The sequence below is a fragment of the Gopherus evgoodei genome, chromosome 5 (genome assembly GCF_007399415.2).
Source record: "Gopherus evgoodei ecotype Sinaloan lineage chromosome 5, rGopEvg1_v1.p, whole genome shotgun sequence".
NCBI classification, from domain to species: domain Eukaryota; kingdom Metazoa; phylum Chordata; order Testudines; family Testudinidae; genus Gopherus; species Gopherus evgoodei.
Window position 1 is genome coordinate 54496439 of NC_044326.1, and position 22989 is coordinate 54519427.

Sequence of the window (22989 nt, forward strand, 5' to 3'; positions counted from 1 at the left end):
ATCCCACACAGGCCCTGGTTTACTACCCATCCCACATTCTGAACATTGACTAATTTCAATAAGAGTTCTGCACAGAGTGGGGCTACATTTCTCCTTTTGGTTGGAAGAAAGCAAAATGCATTCAGGTATTTGTACACAGCAGTGGTACATATTACTGCCTAAATATCCATCATAATAGTTTCTTTGGAAAAAATTAACCTCACAATTGTTCCAAGACTGACTTTTTTCAAATTTGCCCTTGTCAAGGACACAAATGATGTTTTTACTTAATCTGTAGCTCAAGCTACTCCATATCTCTCTCCCCTACCCCAAAAAACTACCCTTTTTTTTTTTAATTTAAAAAAGAGGCAGGATTCTGTCAAAATACCAGTTTTAGAATGACCTTATTCCTTGCCTCTCAAATAATCAAGCTAAATCAACAGACTCATCCTTAAGTCCTTAAGTCCTCTCCACATTAAAACTTGTGTAGCAAGTGTTTGAAAGTTTCAAAAACACAGTCTACATCAGGGATTCACAAAGTAGAAGTCACAAAGTTATTACATGGTGGGAAACACAAGCTGTCAGCCTCTACCCCAAACTCTGTTTTGCCGCCAGCATTTATAAGTGTTTTTTTTTATTTATAAGGTGGGGTGGGGGGGAAGATCGCACTCAGAGGCTTGCTCTGAGAAAGGGGCACCAGTACAAAAGTTGGAGAATCACTGGTCTACATCCACTGCTAACATGACTATAGAATGTGTTACAATCATGCTGAGAATCAGTGTGTTAGACTGGCATTTCTATAGTAATCACCACAGCACTGGTGTTTATAATGTCACACAACAAATTCCGGGATATCTTTAGTATATGAGGATGCATAAGAGGTTTAAAAATAGGCTTTTTTTTTTAAGAAAAGGTTAGTTAAAATATGCTAAATGTCCTCCACAGCACAGTAAGTGCTCACGTGAGAAGGCTGGGAGTCAAGGACTATAGATGTGTCTCATAGGGCCCATTTGAATTCCCATTGACTACAGTGGGAGTTTGATTAGGCTCTTAGGACTTGTCTTCAGGAGAGTTTTACTAATCTTAAGTGACTGTGGGTATGGCTGCACTTGCAGTTGTACAGCGCTGCAGCGGGAGCGCTCCTGCAGCAGCGCTTTGAAGTGCGAGTGTGGTCATGGCACCAGCGCTGGGAGAGAGCTCTCCCAGCACTGCAGGTACGCCACCTTCCCGTGGGGATTAGCTTACAGCGCTTGGAGCTGTGCTCACACTGGCGCTTTGCAGTGCTGTAACTTGCTGCGCTCAAGGGTGTGTTTTTTCATACCCGTGAGCGAGAAAGTTGCAGCGCTGTAAAGCAACAGTGTAGCCAAGGTCTGTGTTATTTTTTAATTTAAGCTGGTGTAACGGGATCAAGCACGCAGTGGAATAAAACCCCAGTTTGAGTGCCCTAAACTTTTTAAATCAAGAATCATGAAAATTATGCATCTACTGACTCATTTTAAGTGGTGAGATCACAGATGCCAAAAGGTTTTAATTGCTGTGCCCACTGTATCGTAGAATATCAGGGCTGGAAGGGACCTCAGGAGATCATCTAGTCCAACCCCCTTCTCAAAGCAAAACCAATCCCCAGACAGATTTTTGACCCCAATCCCTAAATGGCCCCCTCAAGGATTGAGCTCCCAACCCTGGGTTTAGCAGGCCAATGCTCAAACCAGTGAGCTATCCTTTCAGACTGTGTAAGGTTTTCCCCCCCCTCAGAGCCCCTCTAGCACCAGTGCCTGTTCCTTTCACACACTAGCCACACATAAAAATAAGTCATTAGTGTTTGTGGCACATTATACAAACACTGCACTTTTTACTCAAGCATAAGATGTGCTAATAGTCCTTTGTTAGTTGAACTCTTGTGTGTTTTAACATGCTCTCTACAATTGCTTCCTCCTTGTTGATCAATTATCTCAAAGATTCAGTCAGGTACACTGCAAGCTTTGTCATTTCTACCTTTTAAAATTAGAGATAAATATAGTTAAATATCAAGGACCAAATTCTTCCCTCTGATGTATTGCCCATCGTTCCCTTTAAAGTCAATCATCAGATGGGTAGCCGTGTTAGTCTATATCCACAAAAACAATGGAGGAATCCTGAGTTCTACAGATGCTTGTATCTGTAATTTTCACTCCAAGCATCTGAAGAAGTGTTTTTTTAATCCACAAAGTTTATGCCCAGATAAATCTGTTAGTTTTTTAAGTTGCCCCGGACTCCTCTCTCTTAAAAAAAAAAAAAAAAAAAAAAAAAGCCAGTTCAAGGCCCTCAGTGGTTTACTAAATGTCCTTGTTGATTTCAGTATAAAGCCTAAAGACCTTATTTTAGGGATGACATAACTCTCACTAAAGTCAGGTGAAAGGCTCCCCCATACACTTGAATGGGATTTGGATTGGGCCTTAATTGGTGGGCCCCTCAGGAGTTTTTATTGCCCCGCTACAGATTTTGCTTTTATATATTTATTTTGTTAATGTTTTATAGAGAACATGGCTGTAGTACATACTTTTAAGTTAGAAGAAAATGAGTTTCATAAAGCACATCTGATTCAATTCAATTAATGCTGAATTTTAATTTTGGTTTGCAAGTTACATTCCATTTGGAGAAGAGAGAGATAAATCATATGGCCTACTGATGACATACAAATGGTTTTAATCTGGGAAAGATTTACTTATTATTTGTACATACTACTAGTTCAACATAACCTGAAGAGAACTCTTTTAGTAGGTTTCAGTTAAATATCCAAAATGTATCAAGATGTTGTGCACTGCATTTATTCCATGGCTGTAGCACAGATATGCAACAGGTACAGATGGATGAAGAGAGATCAAAATTATACAAAAACAATCTTGATCAAGCAGCACAGCCTCAATTTAAAATAAGCAATAGTTTACTCTGTGCTTCATGTCTTCATTGAAGTTGATTGAGGTGAAACCCAACTCAGCCCTGCGTACATGTGTTAACTCATCAAGGAGCAGGAACTGCTCCAAACCCCAGGCTTCGGAGGTAGCATTAGAACAGGCCAAGGTCAGTTGTAGGTTATTAGAACATACAGGGCTTGCATGTAAAGCAATCACAAAACGGAAGCTCTGGGGAGCCCTGGTGCTATTGAGGGTTACAGTGTGCAACGGGGTGGAGGGCGCAGAGAAGAGGTGTCAATTTTGGCTAGCGCCTCTAGAAAACCTGAGCAACCATTAGATAAACTGCAGCTTTTGCATTAGGATGGATGCCCCCTGCACCTACCTCTCCTCTACCAGGGAGCACACATAAATAACAATCGTAGATACTGTGTCGCCCTTGCCTTACTTGTGGTGCTTGTCCCGTGCCCCCGACCCACTTACCTGCGCAGGCCCTCACCTGCCACACCTCCCCACGTGCACCCGCCCTTTATCTCGTGCAGCAGGCGGCCCTTTCACGCAGCCTCCTTCCCCCACCCCCTTACCTGTGCTGTAGCCCCACCAGCCCTAGCATGATCACATGGGGCACATCGAGCTCCGTGGGCCACGAGCCGGAGGCGATGCAGCCGAACACGCCGCACTCCTCCCGGATCCCCAGCTCCTCAAACTCCATAGCAGAAACACGTGCTGCGCCGGCCCTTCAGCGCGGGTCGTGGCGGCCGCGAACTACCTCCTGCGCGAGCCCAACTCCTGCTGCGCCGGTGCCGCGGTAGCCAAGGACAAAACAACGTCGTCCCGCCCAAAAGCCCGCCACGGCCTCCCTTATTTACATACGGGGGCGGGGACGCTAACGATTCCCCCCGCCGCGCCTACGATAGATGTGGGGGAGGCGGGGGCCGCCGCTGTGTCTGGGCTTGGAAACACAGTGCATCAGCGCGGGCACCCCCCCCCTTCTCCGTCTGTGCTTGGTACGTGCCGCCCTCCCACGTGCCGCTTCCCCAGACTCCCCGCTACGTTCACAACCCAGCCAGCAGGCTCTGGGCAGCTCGTGAGGGACAGCGGGGAGGGAGCGGGTCCAGGTACACGGAGAGCGGTGTGGGGGAGCTGCGTTGGCGCGAAGGAGAGGCGGGGGGCTGTGGTGCGCACTGGGGAGGACGTTGGCGCGTGGGAGCTCTCACGGGGAGGGGCCATGGGGGGACAGCAATCGGCGTGTTTGCCCCTGCGCAGGCGGGCTCCTTATCGGCACAGCCGCTCCACTGCGGCGATTGGGCTGGGCAGTTACTCCCGCCCCTTCCGCCGCCCACCTTTGCCCCCCGTGCTGCGTCATCTCCGTGAGCGTGATAGCAGGTGCGGAGCCGCCGCCAGCCCCACGAGCTAATCGCGCCTCTCTCTGTGTGTGTCTCTAGGTGCCTGCTGCCCTGGCCGCCGCCGCCGCCGCCATGGCTCCCGTAGCGACAGGTAACGTTCCGCACCCTCGGCCCCTGCCGGGCCCGGCGCGAGGGCTCGGGTGACCTTGGGGCTGACTTTTGCGTCAGCCTCCCCCCGCAGTTGGCGGGCCTCGGAGAAGAGCCCGCTGCCCCTCTCAGGCTTCTCCAGGGCGGCGGGGGCTAGTGCCGCTAGTGGGCCACCTCTGCAGAGAGGAGCTCGTGCGCGGGGCCGGGTCCTGGGCTCCCGGGGCTCTGCCGAAGAGGCGCTTTCCCCGCCTCCCGCAGGCAGAGAAGAGCCTCAGGCTGCGTGAGTGACGGGCGGCTGCCGCCAATTCCCTCTGGCCAGGCTGGAGGGAGAGATGCTCGGGCTCCCCCCCGGCCGCAGCGGGTGGGCTGGTGGGTAATAAGGGGTGCGGGGCGGGCAGTGTAGACTCCGTGCGAAGGGGGGAAGGGTTGGTTGGTTGTTTAAACCCAAACCAGGGGAGAGATTAAATGAAACTTGAAGGACAAGACTCGATGTGGCAAGTAGCTGGCTCCAAAGTTTTTATGAGGGTTGAAACAAAACTTAATAGAGCTGTTTTTGTGGCCTCTGTTCTCCTTCGCTGTAAGTGGGGAGCTTTAGGTTTCCGGCTGACCTATAGTGTGGTAGGTTTGGAAAGGACCTAACTCCAGAGCTGTGGCCCGTGAAGCTGGCTGTAATCCAGATAAATCCAGTTGCACAATCCAGTTGCACAATGAGTGAAAAGCAAACATAGCATGAACATAATGACTTTGAACTTTTTAGTTTGAACAGTGAAGGTGCTGATAACCCCCAATAATCTTCAAATGTCCCTTGCTTAAAATCACTCCTTCCTCTTCTAAGGCCACGTCTACACTACAGCATAAAATCGAAATTATTAAAACCGGTTTTATAAAACTGGTTTTATAAAACCGATTTTACGCGTCTACACTAGGGCACGTTAATTCGGTGGTGTGCGTCCATGGTCCTAGGCTACCATCAATTTCCAGAGTGGTGCACTCTGGGTAGCTCAGTAAAAGAATGAGACCAATAACTTCGATTTCTGTCCACACTAACGCTAAATCGATATAGTAATATCAATTTTAGGGTTACTCCTGTCGTTGGAGAAGAGTACAGAAATCGATTTTAAGAGCCCTTAAAATCGATTTAAAGTGCCTTGTAGTGTGGATGGGTACAGAGTTAAATCGATTTAACGCTGTTTAAATCAATTTAACTGTATAGTGTGGACCAGGCCTAAGGCTATGTTATGAGCTAGGTGTCTGATTCCCTGTGCAGTTGCTAGCGCATGAGGTGATGAAGAGCCAAGGGTCCTGGGTTCTGTCTTCACCTCTGGAGCAGATAGACAATGTAGGGGGTGGCTAGAAATCAGGGTGACGGGGGGACTCCTAGGTTTTTGGGGAGGAGGGATAGCTCAGTGGTTTGAGCATTGGCCTGCTAAACCCAGGGTTGTGACTTCAATCCTTGAGGGGGCCATTTAGGGAACTGAGGTAAAAATCTGTCTGGGGATTGATTGGTTGTGCCTTGAGCAGGGGGTTGGACTAGATGACCTTCTGAGGTCCTTTCCAACCCTAATCTTCTATGATTCTGTGCATGTTCTTGCCCACTGGTTAGCCCTTATTGAGCTAGCACAAGTATAAATAGCAGTGTAGCACAAGTAGCCACAGCAAGAGGCATTGCTGAGCACTTCCAAGTATAAATCTGCCTGATGCCCTGCAAGTATGCTTTTCTTCCCATTTCTTAAAGATGGCGTGATCAGCTATACCCACCTACTGTCACGCTGTCTTTCGAATAGACCTTCTCAATTTTCACTTGTACATTTACTTATTTAAACTTGTATTACTGTTAGGACAGACATTAAGAATAAAAGGATGCATACAAAGAAATGAATCCAACATGTAAAGTCCTCATAGTTTAAGGAAACAAATCCTGATTGTTTTGCATCAGTGGAACCATTTGGCCAGTAGTCATGAGACTTTACAGACTTTTGTCTGTGCTGTTGGAACTGAAGTTTTCCTTTTCTACTGGCTTTCTGGATGTGCTTTAAATGTTCCTTTATACTCATTTAAGAAAATTTGAATGCTGGGGCATTGTCAGAATACTCCTTCTGGTCTTTAACTATCTCGGTTTCCCAAAACGTACTTATACATATGATTTGCCAAAAATAATCATTTTGTCCAAAATTTGTAATTTTAAAAATTAACTTTATTTCTCTAGAACTGAAACTTGGTAAAAAAATTAATGAAGGTAAAACAAAAGAAGTCTATGAGTTGCCAGATCTCGCAGGATGTGTGCTGATGCAATCAAAAGACCAAATAACAGCAGGAAATGCAGCTAGAAAGGATCACATGGAAGGAAAGGCAGCAATTTCCAATACAACAACTAGCTGTGTGTTTCAGCTGCTGCATGAATCTGGTAAGATTTCAAAGGTAAAATAGATGCAGTTATGTTCTGTTATATATGATGAGTCTTATGGAGTGATATGACTGTCTGAGAAGATGTAAATGTTAATTCACCGAGCTTTTGGAACTGATTGACTTCAGTAAATTTCCTTATGTCAGTGTCCCAAAGAGTAATCTAAGATTATTGACCTAGGTTACAAAATAAAAATTAATGTATCATATTTGAAGTCCTCCCCCAGGCCCAGAAAGCTTCCATATATATTATTGCTGTCTTCCTGGAGACCATTCTCTTCCCTCCTCACCACATACCTCATGCTTTCAACTCTCAGTTTAGAAGCAGATCGTGAGAGTTTGGCTTTAAGCTCTTATTCCACAAATCTGTCTGTGGAAATTACTACTGCTGGTCAGTGACCATACCAAAGGCTGCATTTAAAATCAAAACTTTTCCTAGCTTTACTAAAACCATAATAAAATGAAGACCTGGATGGAAAACTTCATTAAATGTTCTTGTTTTTTCAGTGTCTGCCATATCACTTTCTAAGACTGCTTATTGTTTGTGGCATAAAAAGTGTGCCAAGTGCTTTACAGGTAGCTGCAAAGAAGATACTTTATTTTGCAGAGTTTACAATGTAGTAGTACATGGTGGATACTGAGGCGAATTGGAAATCTTAGGATTTACTTTTGAGGTTCAAAAATGGCTTACCTTTTCATGCTGGAGAAGACTATTGATGAGATATGAAAGTGATCCAAATGAAATTTATTAAATATTTGTGAATGTTTTCTACATTTTCAAATATATTGATTTCATTTGTAACACAGAATATAAAGTGTACAGTGCTCACTTTATAATATTTTATTATAAATGCACTGAAAAAACAGTATTTTTCAATTTACCTCATATTGTAGTGCAGTCTCTTTATTGTGAAAGTGCAATTTGCAAAGGTAGATTTTGTTACATAACTGCACCCAAAAACAAAACAATGTAATCTTTAGAGCCTGTAAGTCCACTCAGTCCTACTTTTGTTCAGGTAATCACTAAGAAAAACAAGTTTGTTACATTTGCAGGAGATAATATTGCCCCCTTCTTGTTTACAATGTCACCTGAGAATGAACAGGCATTCGCATGGCACTTTTGTAGCCAGTGTTAAAAGGTATTTACATGCTAGATATGCTAAACATTCGTATGCCCCTTCATGCTTTGGCCATCATTTCAGAGGATGTGCTTCCATATTGATGACACTCGTTTAAAAAAAAAATGCATTAAATAATTTGTGACTGAACTCTAGGGGAAAATTGTATGTCTCCTTCTCTGTTTTACCTGCATTCTGCCATATATTTCATGTTATAGCAGTCTCGGAGGATGACCCAGGACGTGTTGTTCGTTTTAAGAACACTTTCACTGCAGATTTGACAAAATGTACCAATGTGAGATTTCTAAAGGATAGCTACAGCACTTGACCCAAGGTTTAAGAATCTGAAGTGCCTTCCAAAATCTGAGAGGGACGAGGTGTGGAGCATGCTTTCAGAAGTCTTAAAAGAGCAATGCTCCGATGCAGAAACTGTAGAACCTGAACCACCAAAAAAACAAAATCAGCCCTCTCTTGGTGGCATCTGACTCTGATAATGAAAATGAACATGTGCCGGGCCGCACTGCTTTGGATCATTATCAAGCAGAACCCATCATCAGCGTGGATGCATGTCCTTTGGAATGGTGGTTGAAGCATTAAGGGACATGAATCTTTAGCACATCAGGCATGTAAATATCTTGTGATGCCTGCTATAACAGTGCCATGAGAACACATGTTGTTGCTTTCAGGTAACTTGTAAACAAGAAGCAGGCAGCATTATCTCCTTCAAATTGTAACCAGCCTTGTTTGTCTGAGCGATTGGCTGAACAAGATGTAGGACTGAGTGGACTTGCAGGCTCTAAAATTTTACATTGTTTTGTTTTTGAATGCAGGTTTTTTTGGTACCTAATTCTACATTTGTAAATTCAACTTTCATGATAAACAGATTGCACTACAGTACTTGTATTAGGGGAATTGAAAAATACTATTTCTTTTGTTTCTTACAGTGTAAATATTTGTAATAAAAAATAAAGTGAACACTACACTTTGTGTTCTGTGTTGTAATTGAAATAAATTTATTTGAAAATGTAGAAAACATCCAAAATATTTAAATAAATGGTATTCTATTATTTAACAGCACAGTTAATCACACACTCCATTTTTTTTAATTGCTTGACAGCCCTAAAAAGCACCTAAGTGACTTAGGGTCATAGGTCACTTACATGTTTCTGACAACTTTACCCAAAGTAAACTGGGCTATAAAAGGTACAAAGCACTATGTCTGGTGGTGTTTGCAAGATCACTACTTTAATCATTACAAAAAAAAACCCCAGTGAATCTGCTTCATTCATTAGGCACTAAGGAGGGGAGGAAACATCCCCTTACTAAACTGACCTGGGTATGCACTAAACTAAGCAAAAGTTGCAGCTGCATCTGTAAACAGCAAAAGTATCCTTGGTTTCTCAGATTGGTCAACTGGTGACTAACTGGCACAATTGACAAGTCGTGTTAATGCCTTACGGGGAGGGGAAGGCAATTTATTTACTTTGCACCACTCTTCTGAACTGGGGTTTCTTTCAGAGTCCACAGGTGATACAAAAGCGATGTCTGTAAGTGGAGACTACTGTTAGTTTCTTCAGCTCTTCTGAGTTTCCTTTTTCCGTCTTTTTCCTCTTCCAAACCAAAGCTGTGGGGGGGGAACAATGCTTTATCTTTTTCTGCTGCCTTCTATTACTGCCTCAGAAAGTCTCCTGTTACCATCTACCATACACCAAGATGCTAAAGTAATAGTCAACATACTTTACACTGGGAGTATCTGCAGAGATGAATTCATAGCTTGCCACTTACTATGGAAGCTATTATGATGGTTGACTTTTAAAATTACTTATGCTATATGTTTGTGTCCCTCCATGACATCTGCCCACTATGACATAAGGACATAAACTAGCAGAAAGATGAAAATGGGCAGGCATCCATTAGGAGCACTGGTTTTGGTTATCTATAGCAGTGGTTTTGAATCTGCAGTCCATGGAACCCTGGGCGTTTATCTAAAATTTCCAAAAGGGTCTGCACCTTCATTTGAAATTTTTTAGGGGTTTGCAAGTGAAAAAAGATTGAACACCACTGACCTATAGCATGATCAAGAAAAAATATTCTATTGCAAAATGATTTTTAAAAGTTCTGAAAGCACACTACAAACTGGTTTCTAAGGCTCTCTATAATGTACAATGTATTTTGTTGGATGGAATTGGGGAAGTGAGTGCTTTCTGGACTGAGACCATTTTGTGTTTGGGATGTGATGCTGGCCCCTTCTGGGAGCAGCACAGTGCCAGGGCAGGGAGCCTGTCTTGGCCCCACTGTTTGCCGCTGGCACCCTGGAGCCTCTCAAGATAAGCGGGCCCTGCCCGGAGCCCGCACACCTGTGCCCGGAGCCCCCTCCTGCACTCCAAACCCCTGCCCTGAGCCCCCTACCACCCCTACTCCTGCACCCCAAAACCCTGCCTTGAGCCCCCTCCTGCACTTCACATCCCTCCTGCACTCCAACCCCCTGCCCTGAGCCCTCTGCCGCACCCCTTCCTGCACCCCAGCCTCTTGCCCTGAGCCCCTTCCTGCACACCGCATCCCCTCCCACACCCCAACCCCCTGCCCCAGCACTGCATTCATGACCCTGCATGCAATTTCCCCAGCCAGATGTGGCCCTTGGGCCAAAAAGTTTTCCCACCCCTGATTTAAGGCCTCTCATTTGGGAAGTAATCATCTCAGGTGTATTGTAGCTACAGAACAACACATTAAGGTTTTTGAGAAAACAATCTTCTGATGAAATAATTTTCTGTTTGATCAGCTATATACCAGTCTGGTCACAGTTCTCAGTTTACTCACAGAAGTACACAGAGTAGCAAAACTGAGTTTTCTTTTTACATTTAGGAATCAAAACTGCTTTTGTCAGAAAACATGGCGACACAGCGTTCATAGCAGCTCAATGTGAAATGATTCCAATTGAATGGGTGTGCAGAAGAGTTGCTACTGGTTCTTTCCTGAAAAGAAACCCTGGTGTCAAGGAAGGATACAAGTTTTACCCACCCAAAATTGAAATGTTTTACAAGGTAAGTACAATTTTAATTATCTATTAAACAAAAGAAGGTGTTAAATATTATCAGTTTTACAAAATAAACTGAACATAGGAACAGGTGTAGTGCCTGAAATTGACTTCTGTCAATTTTTGTGGTTTTTGCGCTTCTGTTGGTGGGTGTGTGTGTGCTCTCCTTATTGCTGCATGCAAGATCCATACAAATATGAAACTGGCTAATTGATCCTACTGAAAAAATAATGAAAGTGACTGTACATAATGCAACCAAAGGAGAAAAGAAATATCTATTATATTTATGGCAGCTATAAATACAACATTTTCAGACAAGTGTATTTTTTAGGTTGACAAATGTCCCTTTAAAAAACTGAAATGAAACTACTTATTGATGGACTTTAAGAAACTAGTATTGATTCTGTATTTTGCAAACATTGCTAAAATGTCTTTCTTGAATATTCTCTTAGATCAGAGATTCTACAACTAGTTCAGAAAGCCGACTGGTCACATAGTACAGGCTCATTGCCAACATTTAAATCTCATTACAAAGCAGCTAAAAATGCATTAAGCATTCTGTTTTGTTACTCTTCAATGTAAACTATTGCTGTAAGTGAAACGGATGTGAGGTAAATGAGAAGGGGAGGTCGTCTTTTGGTCACAAATGGGGAGACAGCATGCATAATAGTGAGTGAGAGAGGAGGTGGTCAACAAGATAATCTATTAAAATATGGTCCATGTTATGGACTTTTTCTCTTGTCCTTCCTTAGATCACTTAAGCTGCCTCGGCATACCTACACCACTAAACAAATGTAACATGATAAAGTGACAAAGGGAGCTGATGCATGATTTTCATTCTTGTGCTGGCAGGGTTTGAGAGCACAGTGAAAGTGAGGTGATGCAGGAAACTCAGGAGGGTTTAATCTGCTGTACCAGCAGTCCATGCTAATCCTGTTGGGGAATGGTGACTTTATATATACAGGGAGTTTAGCCTCTGTTCTTAATGTTACAAGATCATGGCAGTTAACTACATATCATGTGAGCCATCAACTAAAGGAAACCTCAACATCCTTATAAAAGGGTGTGGGATCACAGCCCCACTATCATTGTGACAAGATAAGGATATCTCTCTCTCCAGGGATTGGCCTGCTTAGAGAGGAGGTCTCACTCTAGGGGTAGGGAGTGGGAGGGTAAACCTAGAATGAGAAACTTCTGGTTGGACAGGAAGCGGAAGGGGTGGGAAAAGATTATTTGAGGAGTGCTACGCATTTCAGAGCATCGACCTTTTTATCTTTCTGACGTTGGCTTTATCCTTGTCCTAGAAGTCCTTTGCTGACAAAGTCTGTTTGGTATATGTAGTGTCTAGTTTGAGTAAATTTACTGGTAACCCCAGGCATTCAGCAGATCCTGGTCTCTGTAATCAGAATTTTTGAACAATCTTAATAGCATGGAAACATTGGGACCTTTACTCTTATGCTGCTGAAAGGGACAAAAGCAAGATGAGTTTGGTTAGAGCGCATTGGTTTCACAGTATGTTTCCTCGCAGAGTTCTGCAAGCTGGCAAGGGTATGGGAGTGAGAGAGAAATGGCACCAAGGGGATAGTGGCCAGTCTTTAATAACTCTTCAGTGATATTCAGGGGTACTCAGTACAAGAGGTTCCAAACAGAGTAGCTGCCTTGGGGCTGGATGGCACTTGGGCAGGGAAGACTTTCCCCAAGGGACTGTGATCTATTTTCTTGCATGCTGGCCACTTCAAGAGGCTTAACTTCTTTCCTTTGAGGGGAAAATGTGGCTAAAACTCTGGGAAGTGGTATCCTTGTGAAACTTTGAGAGTGTCTCTCTCTCTCTCTCTCTCTTTTTTTTTCTTGTCCTTTTTCCCCCAGTTGGAGGGGAGCATGAAAGGACCTGGCCAGTAATCATCCTGGTGCTTCAGCAATATACAAGGGTGTTCCCTTTTGAAATCAGATGACAACCATACATCTTGTATACAGAAAGGTCATATTCAATGCATGCTATGGCAAAATCTGTCCTTCAAGATTTTACAACAGTTGCTTTTCATACAGCAACTTCTGTCCAATTCAGGATTGAAAGAACTCTTGAAAAGTGACTTAAAATATAGATCAAGTAGTTTTACTGTAATGTGCTGACTTCTTCCAAATAAACAAGTTGAAAATAACATTTAGAGTCAAACTTGCATTACTTGATTAAATATTAGCAGCGAAACTCCTTGGAATTTGTTAAAACTGAACTGTCTGTAGTCCAGTAGAAATAGATTTGTAGGCTCAGTGGTGGTTAGAGTTGAAAGGTGAACAGTGTTGGAGTTTATTATTTCTATACCACATACACTGGAGATAAAAGAAATATAGACACACATCCCTCCATTGCTGTCTGCGAAAGTGTTAGTGGTATAACTAGCTAATCCTTTAGGATTTATCAGGGTTTCTAGAAACATTAACTGAATTAGAAGTTTTGTGGACTGTTGACCTAAAAATAGTTAAAGCTTTGTCTTAAACTCACTTCTCTGATGCACCTTCAAAACTTAAGCAATGCTTTTTTCAAGTAAGCAATGCATTTTTCAAGTTATCTTAAAAGTCTTGCAGCTTGGATCTCAGTACTGTTGTGATTAAAATTCTTGCCAGGACTTATCAAATATCAATTTAAAGCCACAAAACCTGTCCATTACTGGATTTCAGATTGTTCTCTTCACTGTTTACTAGGCTTTCTTTTAATCTAACTCAAGTCAGGTGTAATTGTCATTAATTGATCTTATTCTATGCAAGTTTATTTTACTTAATTCTCAGGATGATGCTGCTAATGATCCACAATGGTCTGAGGAGCAACTAATTGAAGCCAAGTTCTGCTTTGCTGGACTTACTATTGGACAAACCGAGGTGGATATTATGGTCCACTCTACACAGGCTATTTTTGAGATACTGGAAAAATCTTGGTTACCCCAGAACTGCACTCTTGTAGACATGAAGGTATAAGAAAAATCTATCTTGTAGATCATGATTCTGAAAGTAGTGGACTAAGTTTTTTGATGCTACTTTACAGCTCTTGAAAATGGCTTTCAGGTTTACTTTTGTTTACTTTTGCTAGATTGAGTTTGGTGTTAATATAACTACAAAAGAGATTGTCCTTGCTGATGTTATTGATAATGATTCTTGGAGGCTGTGGCCATCAGGAGACCGAAGCCAGCAGAAGGACAAACAGGTAATACTATTATCATTTTGGGTCTGAATTAGAGATAAAAAACAAAACTAAATCTCATTTTGATGCAGGAGGGGCATGTAGACAGCGTTCAAGCAACTGCTGTCAGTTACTTTTCTTGGCATTCTATGCCTGTGTGAGGTAGGCCACAAAGCATTTAGGATCTGATCCCGTTCAAGTCAATGGCAAAACTTCCATTGACTTTAATGGCAACAGAATCAAGTCCTTAAGAATGCCTGTATCGTTAATAGGAATTTCCGCAGTATTTTCTGGTGTTATCATAGTGCCCTGTGTAGTGTCAAGTCTGTAGGGATCTCCAGAACTTTTAGCATAAAATGTACTTCTCCAAGTGTGAACTATTCAAATAACTGAGCAACACAAACATGCACTTATAAAGTATTAAAAGTCAGAAACATGCCATAAAGATGAAAATCGGTTCACCCATGCGTCCCAAGTTTCTCCTTTCAGAGCCTCGGTTTGTCTAGGCCAAAGTTTGTCCTGCTTTAACTCAGTTTAACTGATAACTAACATTGATATAATTCCTGGTCTAGATCACTGGTTCTCAGCCATGAGTACACGTACTCCTGGGGGTACACAGAGGTCTTCCATGTGGTACATCACCTCATCTAGATAGTTGCCTAGTTTTACAACAGGCTACATAAGGAGCATGCATTAATTCAGTACAAACTAAAATTTCATACAGACAATGACTGTTTATACTGATCTATGTATTATACACTGAAATGTAAGTGCAATATTTATATTCCAGTTGATTTATTTTATAATTATATGGTAAAAATGAGAAAGTAAGCATTTTTTCAGTAATAGGTTCTGTGACACTTTTGTATTTTTGTCTGATTTTGTAAGCAAGTAGGTTTTTTTAAGTGAGGCGAAACTTGGAGGGTATGCACGACAAATCAGACTTCTGAAAAGGAAAGGTTGAGAGCCACTAATCTAGACAGTCCACAGATGTTTGTTTCTTGGAACAAATGTTTGTGGTTTATGCTAGGCTGAGTCCATTGGGGGGCACCATTTTAGCTGCATTGAATGCGGCTTTGATGGATCTTCTGTGATTTTAGTCAATTCCACTAATAATGTAGACGCTCCCCAATAAACACAAGCTGCCATAACCTATGTCTGTGATAATCCAAGATACAGCAGTGTTCCAGTGCCATTACTAACAAATTTAAACTAGAAAGCCACATTAGGTCCACTTCCTTTACAAACTGAATGAAATGAAAAATCATGGTGTTTTCTCTTCACTCATTTCAGCTGTTATACTACAAATGCTTCTGAGCAAATCCTTGGTGTGGTGGTAATCCACCATTACTATAACTTGGGGGCGGGGGAAGGGGTGTTAGGTGTTGGCTGTACTTTACTGCAGTTGCTGTCCTGTGATTGAAGCTCTGCTTCCAAATTAAAATTAACATGCCAAAGAAGCATGGTGTATACACCACCTCTACCTTGATATAACTCTGTCCTTGGGAGCTAAAAAATCTTACCACATTATAGGTGAAACCATTTTATATTGAACTTGCTTTGATCCACTGGAGTGCGCAGGCCCGCCCCTCTCTCCCCCCCCCGGAACACTGCTTTACTGCGTTATATCCAAATTCGTGTTATACCGGGTGGCATTATATCGAGGTAGCGGTGTATTTGCGAGGAAGCCAACACCTGACTTCAGTTGGCCATGAGAGGGCTGGCTAATACATCACGGTTTAGGCAACCAAGCACAGAAGTTGAGTTTTCTCTCAGAAAGGAATTGACTGAAGTAGAGGGTGTTCTGACTTTACTATAATGTGGTGGACAACACTGCTTGCTGGAACTAATGGCTCAAAATGTGAGATGTGAGGATTCCCTTTTGTCATGTTGGCCTCAATTCATGAGGAAGAAGCTATTGTAGAATATATTTCAAGAAACAGGTGTTTGAAAGATGGCATAAATTTCTCTAGCCTCTGGTAGTTGGATGGTTGCACCTGGTTGAATATTTACGTAGAAAAATGATTGACCATTACACTTCCAAATAGAACATCAGGAGTAACTTGCTATCTGTGTATTTCAGTCTTACCGTGATCTAAAAGAAGTGACTCCTGAAGCGCTGCAGATGGTTAAAAGAAACTTTGAATGGGTTGCAGAAAGAGTGGAGGTACCCCGTTTATATTAACTGTAGTCTGTATAGAAATTGACAATTTTGTGTACTCTATTAAAGTACTGTGGTTCATTTTCCTTTCTTTCCATTCCAGTTGCTGCTGAAAACAAAGAGCCATGGTAGAGTTGTGGTGTTGATGGGATCATCTTCTGATCTTGGTCACTGTGAAAAAATTAAAAAGGCCTGTGCAAACTTTGGAATTCCTTGTGAGCTACGAGTGACATCTGCTCACAAAGGACCAGATGAAACTCTGAGGATCAAGGCAGAGTATGAAGGTAAACCCTCAATAATTATGTATTAAGTTTAAAACCAATAACTAGAGTTCTTGAGATTCCTTAGAACTTTGCCACAAACTGTGCATGAAGTTTATCACCCTCTTCTTTATAACCACTTTTTCGTACGAGAAGACTTATCATGTCTTCTCTTAGTCTTCTCTCCTCCAGACTAAACCCAGGGATTTTTTTTTCAGTCTTTTCTTAAAGGTCGTGTTTTTCTAGACCTTTAATCATTTTGTTGCTCTCCCCTAGACTTTCTCCAACTTTGGTGCCCAGAACCTGAAACAGTGTTACAACTGAGGCCATATCAGTGCTGAGTAGAGTGGAAGAATTAATACTTTTTGTCTTGCTTATAACACTTTGCTAATATATCACAGAATGGGGGGAGGCATGTTTTTTGCAGCAATATTACATACTTGACTCATTTACTTTGTGATCCATTGTAACACTCAGATCCTTTTCTGCAGGATCCTTCCTAAGCAGTCATTTCCCATTTTGTATTTGTGATTATCCTTCCTAAGTGTAGTACTTTGCATTTGTCCTTATTGAACTTCATCCTGTTGATTTCAGACCATTTCTCCAATCTATCAGGGTCACTTTGAATGCTAATCCTGTCCTCCAAAATGCTTGCAACTCCTTCCAGTTTGGTATTGTCTGCAAACTCTATAAGTGGTACTCTGTATCATAGTCAACAGCTCCTTCTCCCTCATCCAGGCCTGTCTTAAATCTAATGGCTTCTTTCTCCCCAAAAATCTTGCCTTCCTCTCTATCCCAACAGTTAAAATGCTTTCTCAGGCCCATATCATCTCAACATCTTGGATTACTGCAATGTCCTGCTACATACACACACGTGTTCTGCTTATTATTCCTTATTGTTTTAAAAATGGTGGCTGCTAAACTTAAGTCTCCCCTTCATCTAATGTCATCTTTTTTTGGGCACCACTGGCTGCCCTTCACGCACTGCAGCTGGGTGGAAAACCATATCTTGTGATGCCCACAAATAGAAAAAAATGAATAATGAGGTGGACCGGGGTCGGCAACCTTTCAGAAATGCTGTGCCGAGCCTTCATTTATTCACTCTAATTTAAGGTTTCGCATGCCAGTAATACATTTTAACCTTTTTAGAAGGTCTCTTTTTCTATGTCTATAATATATAAACAAACTATTGTTGTATGTAAAGTAAATAAGGTTTTTAAGATGTATAAGAAACTTCATTTAAAATTAAATTTAAAATGCAGAGACCCCCGGACCGATGGTCAGGACCCAGGCAGTGTGAGTGCCACTAAAAATCAGATCGTGTGCCGCCTTCGGCACCTGTGCCATAGGTTGCCTACCTCTGGGGTGGACACTAGTAAAGTCTATCAAAAAAACCTTAGATTTAATTTAAAAATCATGTGCCTTGACTGAACATAAGGAGTGATTTCACTTGTTGCTGTTACATGCCCATGCAAGCATAGGTTTGCAGGTACTTCCATGCACCATTATATACTCTGTGCATGTAGATATGGGAGTTGGGGCACAGTGTGGGCAAGCACAGATTTTTTCCAGATGTTGTTTAGAGGATCTTACTTTGAACTTTGCAGAACTGATATTCACTAATTTTGTTGCAACAGGCTAGAGTTTTTAATTAATAGAGAAGCCAGAGATTCATCAGTTTCCATTAAGAAATAGCCAGTACCCACCATTATCATGAATCTTAAACGTTTTCTTCCCATGCGTGAGAAAGGGATTAGGTGCGTGAGTTGCCCCTAGTGTGCTACTTCTGTAGATGGTGTAACGAGCAGTGACTGACAGTTACTGAATATTACTATAGGGAATTACAACATTGTATTCTACAAAGGAGAAATCTGAGCAGCAGTAAAACTAAAATGACATAAAAATTTCAAAAAAAGGTGTTTGTGTTGGGGGGGGGGGGGTTAGACAAAGAGTCTTTCCATGAAAGCAGGTGGGGAAAAGGAAAAATGCATAGATCTGTCTCCCCCTCCCCCCACTGGTTTTTGATATTTACTTGTTAATGCTTGTGTGTGTGTGTGTGTGTGTTAGGTGATGGAATCCCTACTGTATTTGTGGCGGTAGCTGGCAGAAGCAATGGCTTGGGACCAGTGCTGTCTGGTAACACATCATATCCAGTTGTCAACTGTCCTCCTCTCTCAGCCGATTGGGGTTCTCAGGATGTCTGGTCTTCTCTTAGACTGCCGAGTGGTAAGAAGCATGTTGACCTATGGTACATGTAGTTACATTCTTGTAGTAATTATTCCCCCCCCCCCCCTTTTTTTTTAAAATGCTGGATACGTCTGCTAGATTCAACAGTACTGAAAACACCTTTGTCCCATTTATATTGTCGGTTCAGCCAGTGCTGAAGATGCTTTGGTGGGGTAAATCTTGTTGACTGTTATTAAAATTTCAATTTCCTGGCATAGATGGAGGTGGAGTCTTAGAAAATCAAAGCGTAAACTTGACTTTCATCATATTCTTACTCATACAACTGAAGTTTAAAATAGGTATCTGAATTAATGACATATTTAAAAAAAATCAGCTTGAGAATTATTTTCATGTTTTACCTTCATGAAACTGTTTTAGTATTCAGAGTAGCAGCCGTGTTAGTTTGTATCTGCAAAAAGAACAGGAGTACATCGCTACCTCGATATAATGCCACTAGATATAACACGAATTTGGATATAATGCGGTAAAGCAGTACTCCGGAGGGGCAGGGCTGCGCACTCCGGTCGATCAAAGCAAGCTCAATATAACACAGTTTCACCTTTGACTCCCAAAGACAGCATTATATCGAGGTAGAGGTGTACTTGTGGCACCTTAGAGACTAAAATTTATTTGAGCATAAGCTTTCGTGGGCTACGAAAGCTTATGCTCAAATAAATTTGTTAGTCTCTAAGGTGCCACAGGTACTCCTGTTTTAGTATGTTTGTTAACCTAGCAACTGATTATATAAAACTAAAATATTCTTGCTGTGATGCTTTAATGTAGAAAGAATTAGTTTGCTGTGAAACTGCATCAGTTCTAGGCATACATGTAGCTTGAAATTAAAAACTGCATTTTCATAGACACTGAACAGTCCTCCTTATACATGCAGTAGTCAATTCAGGGTATCTGCTGACTTAATCATTGTTGCCAGTAGTTATAGCAACATTGAATGAGAGAGGCTAAGGGGTTCTCAGACTGGGGAGGAGGAGGTCGCGAGCTGTCAGGCTCCACCCCAAACCCTGCTTTGCCTCCAGCATTTGTAAGAGTGGTAAATATATAAAAAGATGGTTTTAATTTATAAAGGGGGGGGCATTGCATGCAGAGGCTTGCTATGTGAAAAGGGTCACCACTGACCATACATATGGGATGGATTGTTGGGTTTTTTTTTTGTTTTAAATCATCAAAGGCAAGAGAATTCCACTTCAAATATGCAGAAAGGTTTGGGGCCTGTTGAGACTATCAGTTGAAAACTAGCAATCTTGTCTTGTTTCGGAATGAGGGAATAAGGTGAGAATCTTTAGGGTTATTGAGGTTACTTATGTTTTGTCCAGTCTAATTTAAAAAAGGTAAAGTAATTAAAATAAAAAATCCTGCAGTAACTGTCAGGACCTGAAAAATTACTTGTTAGTAATTTTTATGATCATTGTAAATCCCGTTTGGATAACAGATTGGATTTTTTTCTTCTTCTGCAACAGGTCTTGGCTGTCCTACTATACTCTCACCCGAAGGAGCTGCCCAGTTTGCTGCTCAGATTTTTGGATTAAGTAACCACTTGGTGTGGGCCAAGCTGCGCTCAAGCATGTTGAATATGTGGATCTCCTTGAAGCAAGCTGACAAAAAACTTAGAGAATGCTCCTTATGAATAACGTGTTAAAAGGAAAGTAATGCATACCTTATATTGGCTACGTAAAAAATAGTGCCATGTGCAAACTGTCTGCACACTAGGATCTTCATGTGGATCAGTTGGAAATCTTAACCCTTTGTTGTATAAGATGATACATCTTGTATGGTAGATGATAGTCTCTACTATTGGTCTCGTTTTCTGGTTTTTAATAAATGAAAGCATACGAGATAGTTTGACTTGCTTACAATTATGTTCTGCTTTAGTCCTTGTATACTGCTTTAACTACAGACTACATAATATCAAAATGAAGGTTTAATGCAATGTGCACTGGAATTTAATCAGTTTTCCCTAGCAGCATTACTACAGAATGTTACTGTTGAAGCTTGGATTTACTAACTCCACTGAGTGGACTGCCAATCCAGAAGAGAAAATGTTTGCTGTTCTGCTTGCAGTTATGAAAATATGCTCCCTAAGCAATAACATAGCTGTAGATTGCAGTCCTAACTGGAAGACGGTTCTGGAATGGACTCGCACATCCAGCCTCCCTCGCAGAGATTGTAAAAGTGTATGGAAGAAAGCCAGCCATATCACAAGATAAACTAACATCCTATTTCAATATTTCCTGAAGCAATGTCCTCATATTAATAATGCTCCTTATACAGCAGTAGACAAGATTAACTCCAAGTAGTAATCATGAGTTCAGAACTGAGAGAACTTTTGTCCTCTGTTCAAGTACAAGGAGTTCTTTAGTTCTGCTTTAAAGAGCCTCTGATAAGATCATAGCAGACTTCATTTTTAGAAAATGTTGGTTGGGTTGTGTGTGTGTCTTTCTCCCCTTATTTTTATAAGAGAAAAAGTTGGTTGCTAAGGAAACTCTCATAATAAAAGGTGGAAATAAACAATTAAGTGAAATAATGATATCTAAGCATGACTTTTTCCTCCATGAAACTATTGTTTTTAATTAGGTCAGCTTTATTACAGTACTGATTCTAACAAACATGCAATTTCTCAACTAATGTAATAGCATATGCTTTTAAAATTACAAATAAACTGTTAAATTCCAATTTGCTTTATGAAGAGGTTTCTCCAGTGGGTATATTCATGCTAACTGTCTAGATTTATTTTTTTTAAGTTACATGTCCTGGCTGATACTAAACTTAAAATGCGTGTGCTAAACAACTTGTTTGACTTGGTGCTTTACAACTACATACATGCAGCACTACTAACGTGCAACCAACTTTTGCAAAGGCCACTATCAGGCAGCATGCTTTGGAGGGGGAGAGGAGGCTTTAACTAGAGATACAGGAACAAGCCCCTATGCCTACAGGTAGTCCTGAGTACTTTCATTGATATATGGACCCTAAAGTCTTGCTTACCTCAAAGGCTGACACACAGTGCCAGCTTTATGAACTGAGGGGCCCGATTTGAATACTTGGCAGCGGTCCAGAGCTTCGGCAGCAGGGAGTCCGCTCTGGGTCTTCCATGGCACCAAAGGACCTCCACTGCCAAAAATCCCCAGAGCGGACACCCCATCCTACCACCAAAATGCCACCGAAGACCCCCAGCGCAGACCACCGCCAGGTGAGTTTAAAAAAAAAAAAGAAAAAGGCGGTGCTGTGGGGCCCGATTCCGGGGAATTGCCCTAAAGCAGGCCCTTCTGACACACCATTACTGTTATGATACTTAATATATGTACCATGGAAGGAATGAAGAACTCAGTTCATCCTGCTGGGATTTGAACCTCTGATCCCTGAGAGTATAGGAAGAGGTTTATAGTACATAGCTATTGTGACCGGAAACATGTTTGGCATTACAGAGGCTTCTTGTGGTGGTCATCCATTAAGATACTGTAATAGAGAACATGGACCATGTGGCATGGTGCAAGACCTGAGGCTTGAACTGAAGGCTGGGAATCAAGCAATGTATTAAAGCAGATGCTTACAAGTTCACTGTCCAGTACAGGAACTTGGCAAGAGTACTGCTAGCCTTGCTAAAACACAGGCACTCCTAAGAACCATCAGGAACTGGGTATGTGTGTGAAGATTTCCAAAAGCTAAGCACAGGTACATCCTCACCTAGTACAAGACAAGGGTTTGACAAAAGAGATAATTATGGATGTTTTGCCTGAGGCAAGTGGAGCAAAGAACAAGGGACGGTAACAAGCAGCTGTTATGAAACTTCAAAGTTACGAAAACAGGAATAAACTTCCCTGTTAGCATAGGGAAAATTCACAAGCTAAAACAAAAGATAATTTAATGCATTTCCTTGCTAGTGCTTTCAATTTCTGTAGTTTTAGATGAATCATTCTAGGATCTTTTTAGGAGCTGGTTTACCTGTTTGGTCTCTGTCTCTCTCTATCCTGAGGGAACAAAGCACAAACAAAACCTCCGCTGCCCTCCTCCCTGATCTGAACGTATCTTCTTTGCCCATTGGTCCTTCTAGTCAGGTGCCAACTAGGTTAATTGAACTGATTAACCCCTTACAGATAAGTGATCCTGTACCTCTGAGCAGGAGGAATTTTATGTTACCGCATACAAAAAGGTTGTTACTCCTTAAGACCCTGTCATAAAAATAAAGGGAAGAGTATTGGTCCTAAATGGCATTGGTTGGGAATTTTCCAACAAAACA

At 41.8% G+C, this 22989-nt stretch overlaps 2 protein-coding genes across 3 annotated transcripts in view; one reads left to right on the forward strand and one right to left on the reverse strand.

Moving 5' to 3' along the window:
* The window catches only part of PPAT (phosphoribosyl pyrophosphate amidotransferase), a 72009-nt gene extending 68181 nt beyond the window's left edge, over positions 1-3828 (reverse strand). Inside the window, exon 1 of one of the 2 annotated variants that reach the window (XM_030563068.1) lies at positions 3455-3828. In XM_030563068.1, coding sequence (XP_030418928.1) covers positions 3455-3582 — 128 coding nt within the window. In that variant the 5' untranslated portion in view covers positions 3583-3828. The remainder of the gene's footprint in view (positions 1-3454) is intronic. The other variant, XM_030563067.1, reaches the window with a different exon arrangement.
* A 53-nt stretch (positions 3829-3881) lies between these two features.
* PAICS (phosphoribosylaminoimidazole carboxylase and phosphoribosylaminoimidazolesuccinocarboxamide synthase) lies at positions 3882-21434 on the forward strand. The gene is made up of 10 exons (XM_030563069.1): positions 3882-3988; positions 4316-4367; positions 6570-6767; positions 10747-10925; positions 13703-13882; positions 14001-14114; positions 16174-16257; positions 16355-16535; positions 18579-18737; positions 20213-21434. Exons 2-10 carry the CDS (start codon positions 4349-4351, stop codon positions 20377-20379), a joined length of 1281 nt encoding a protein of 426 aa, XP_030418929.1. The 5' UTR covers positions 3882-3988; positions 4316-4348; the 3' UTR covers positions 20380-21434.
* The last annotated feature ends 1555 nt before the right edge of the window (positions 21435-22989 follow it).

Bases quoted from the DNA above. Each gene is read 5' to 3' on its own strand.
- PAICS (XM_030563069.1), top strand. The intron at 6,768-10,746 runs GTAAGATTTCAA...TTTTACATTTAG, and splicing joins TCAGCTGCTGCATGAATCTG to GAATCAAAACTGCTTTTGTC. The intron at 18,738-20,212 runs GTAAGAAGCATG...CTTCTGCAACAG, and splicing joins TTCTCTTAGACTGCCGAGTG to GTCTTGGCTGTCCTACTATA.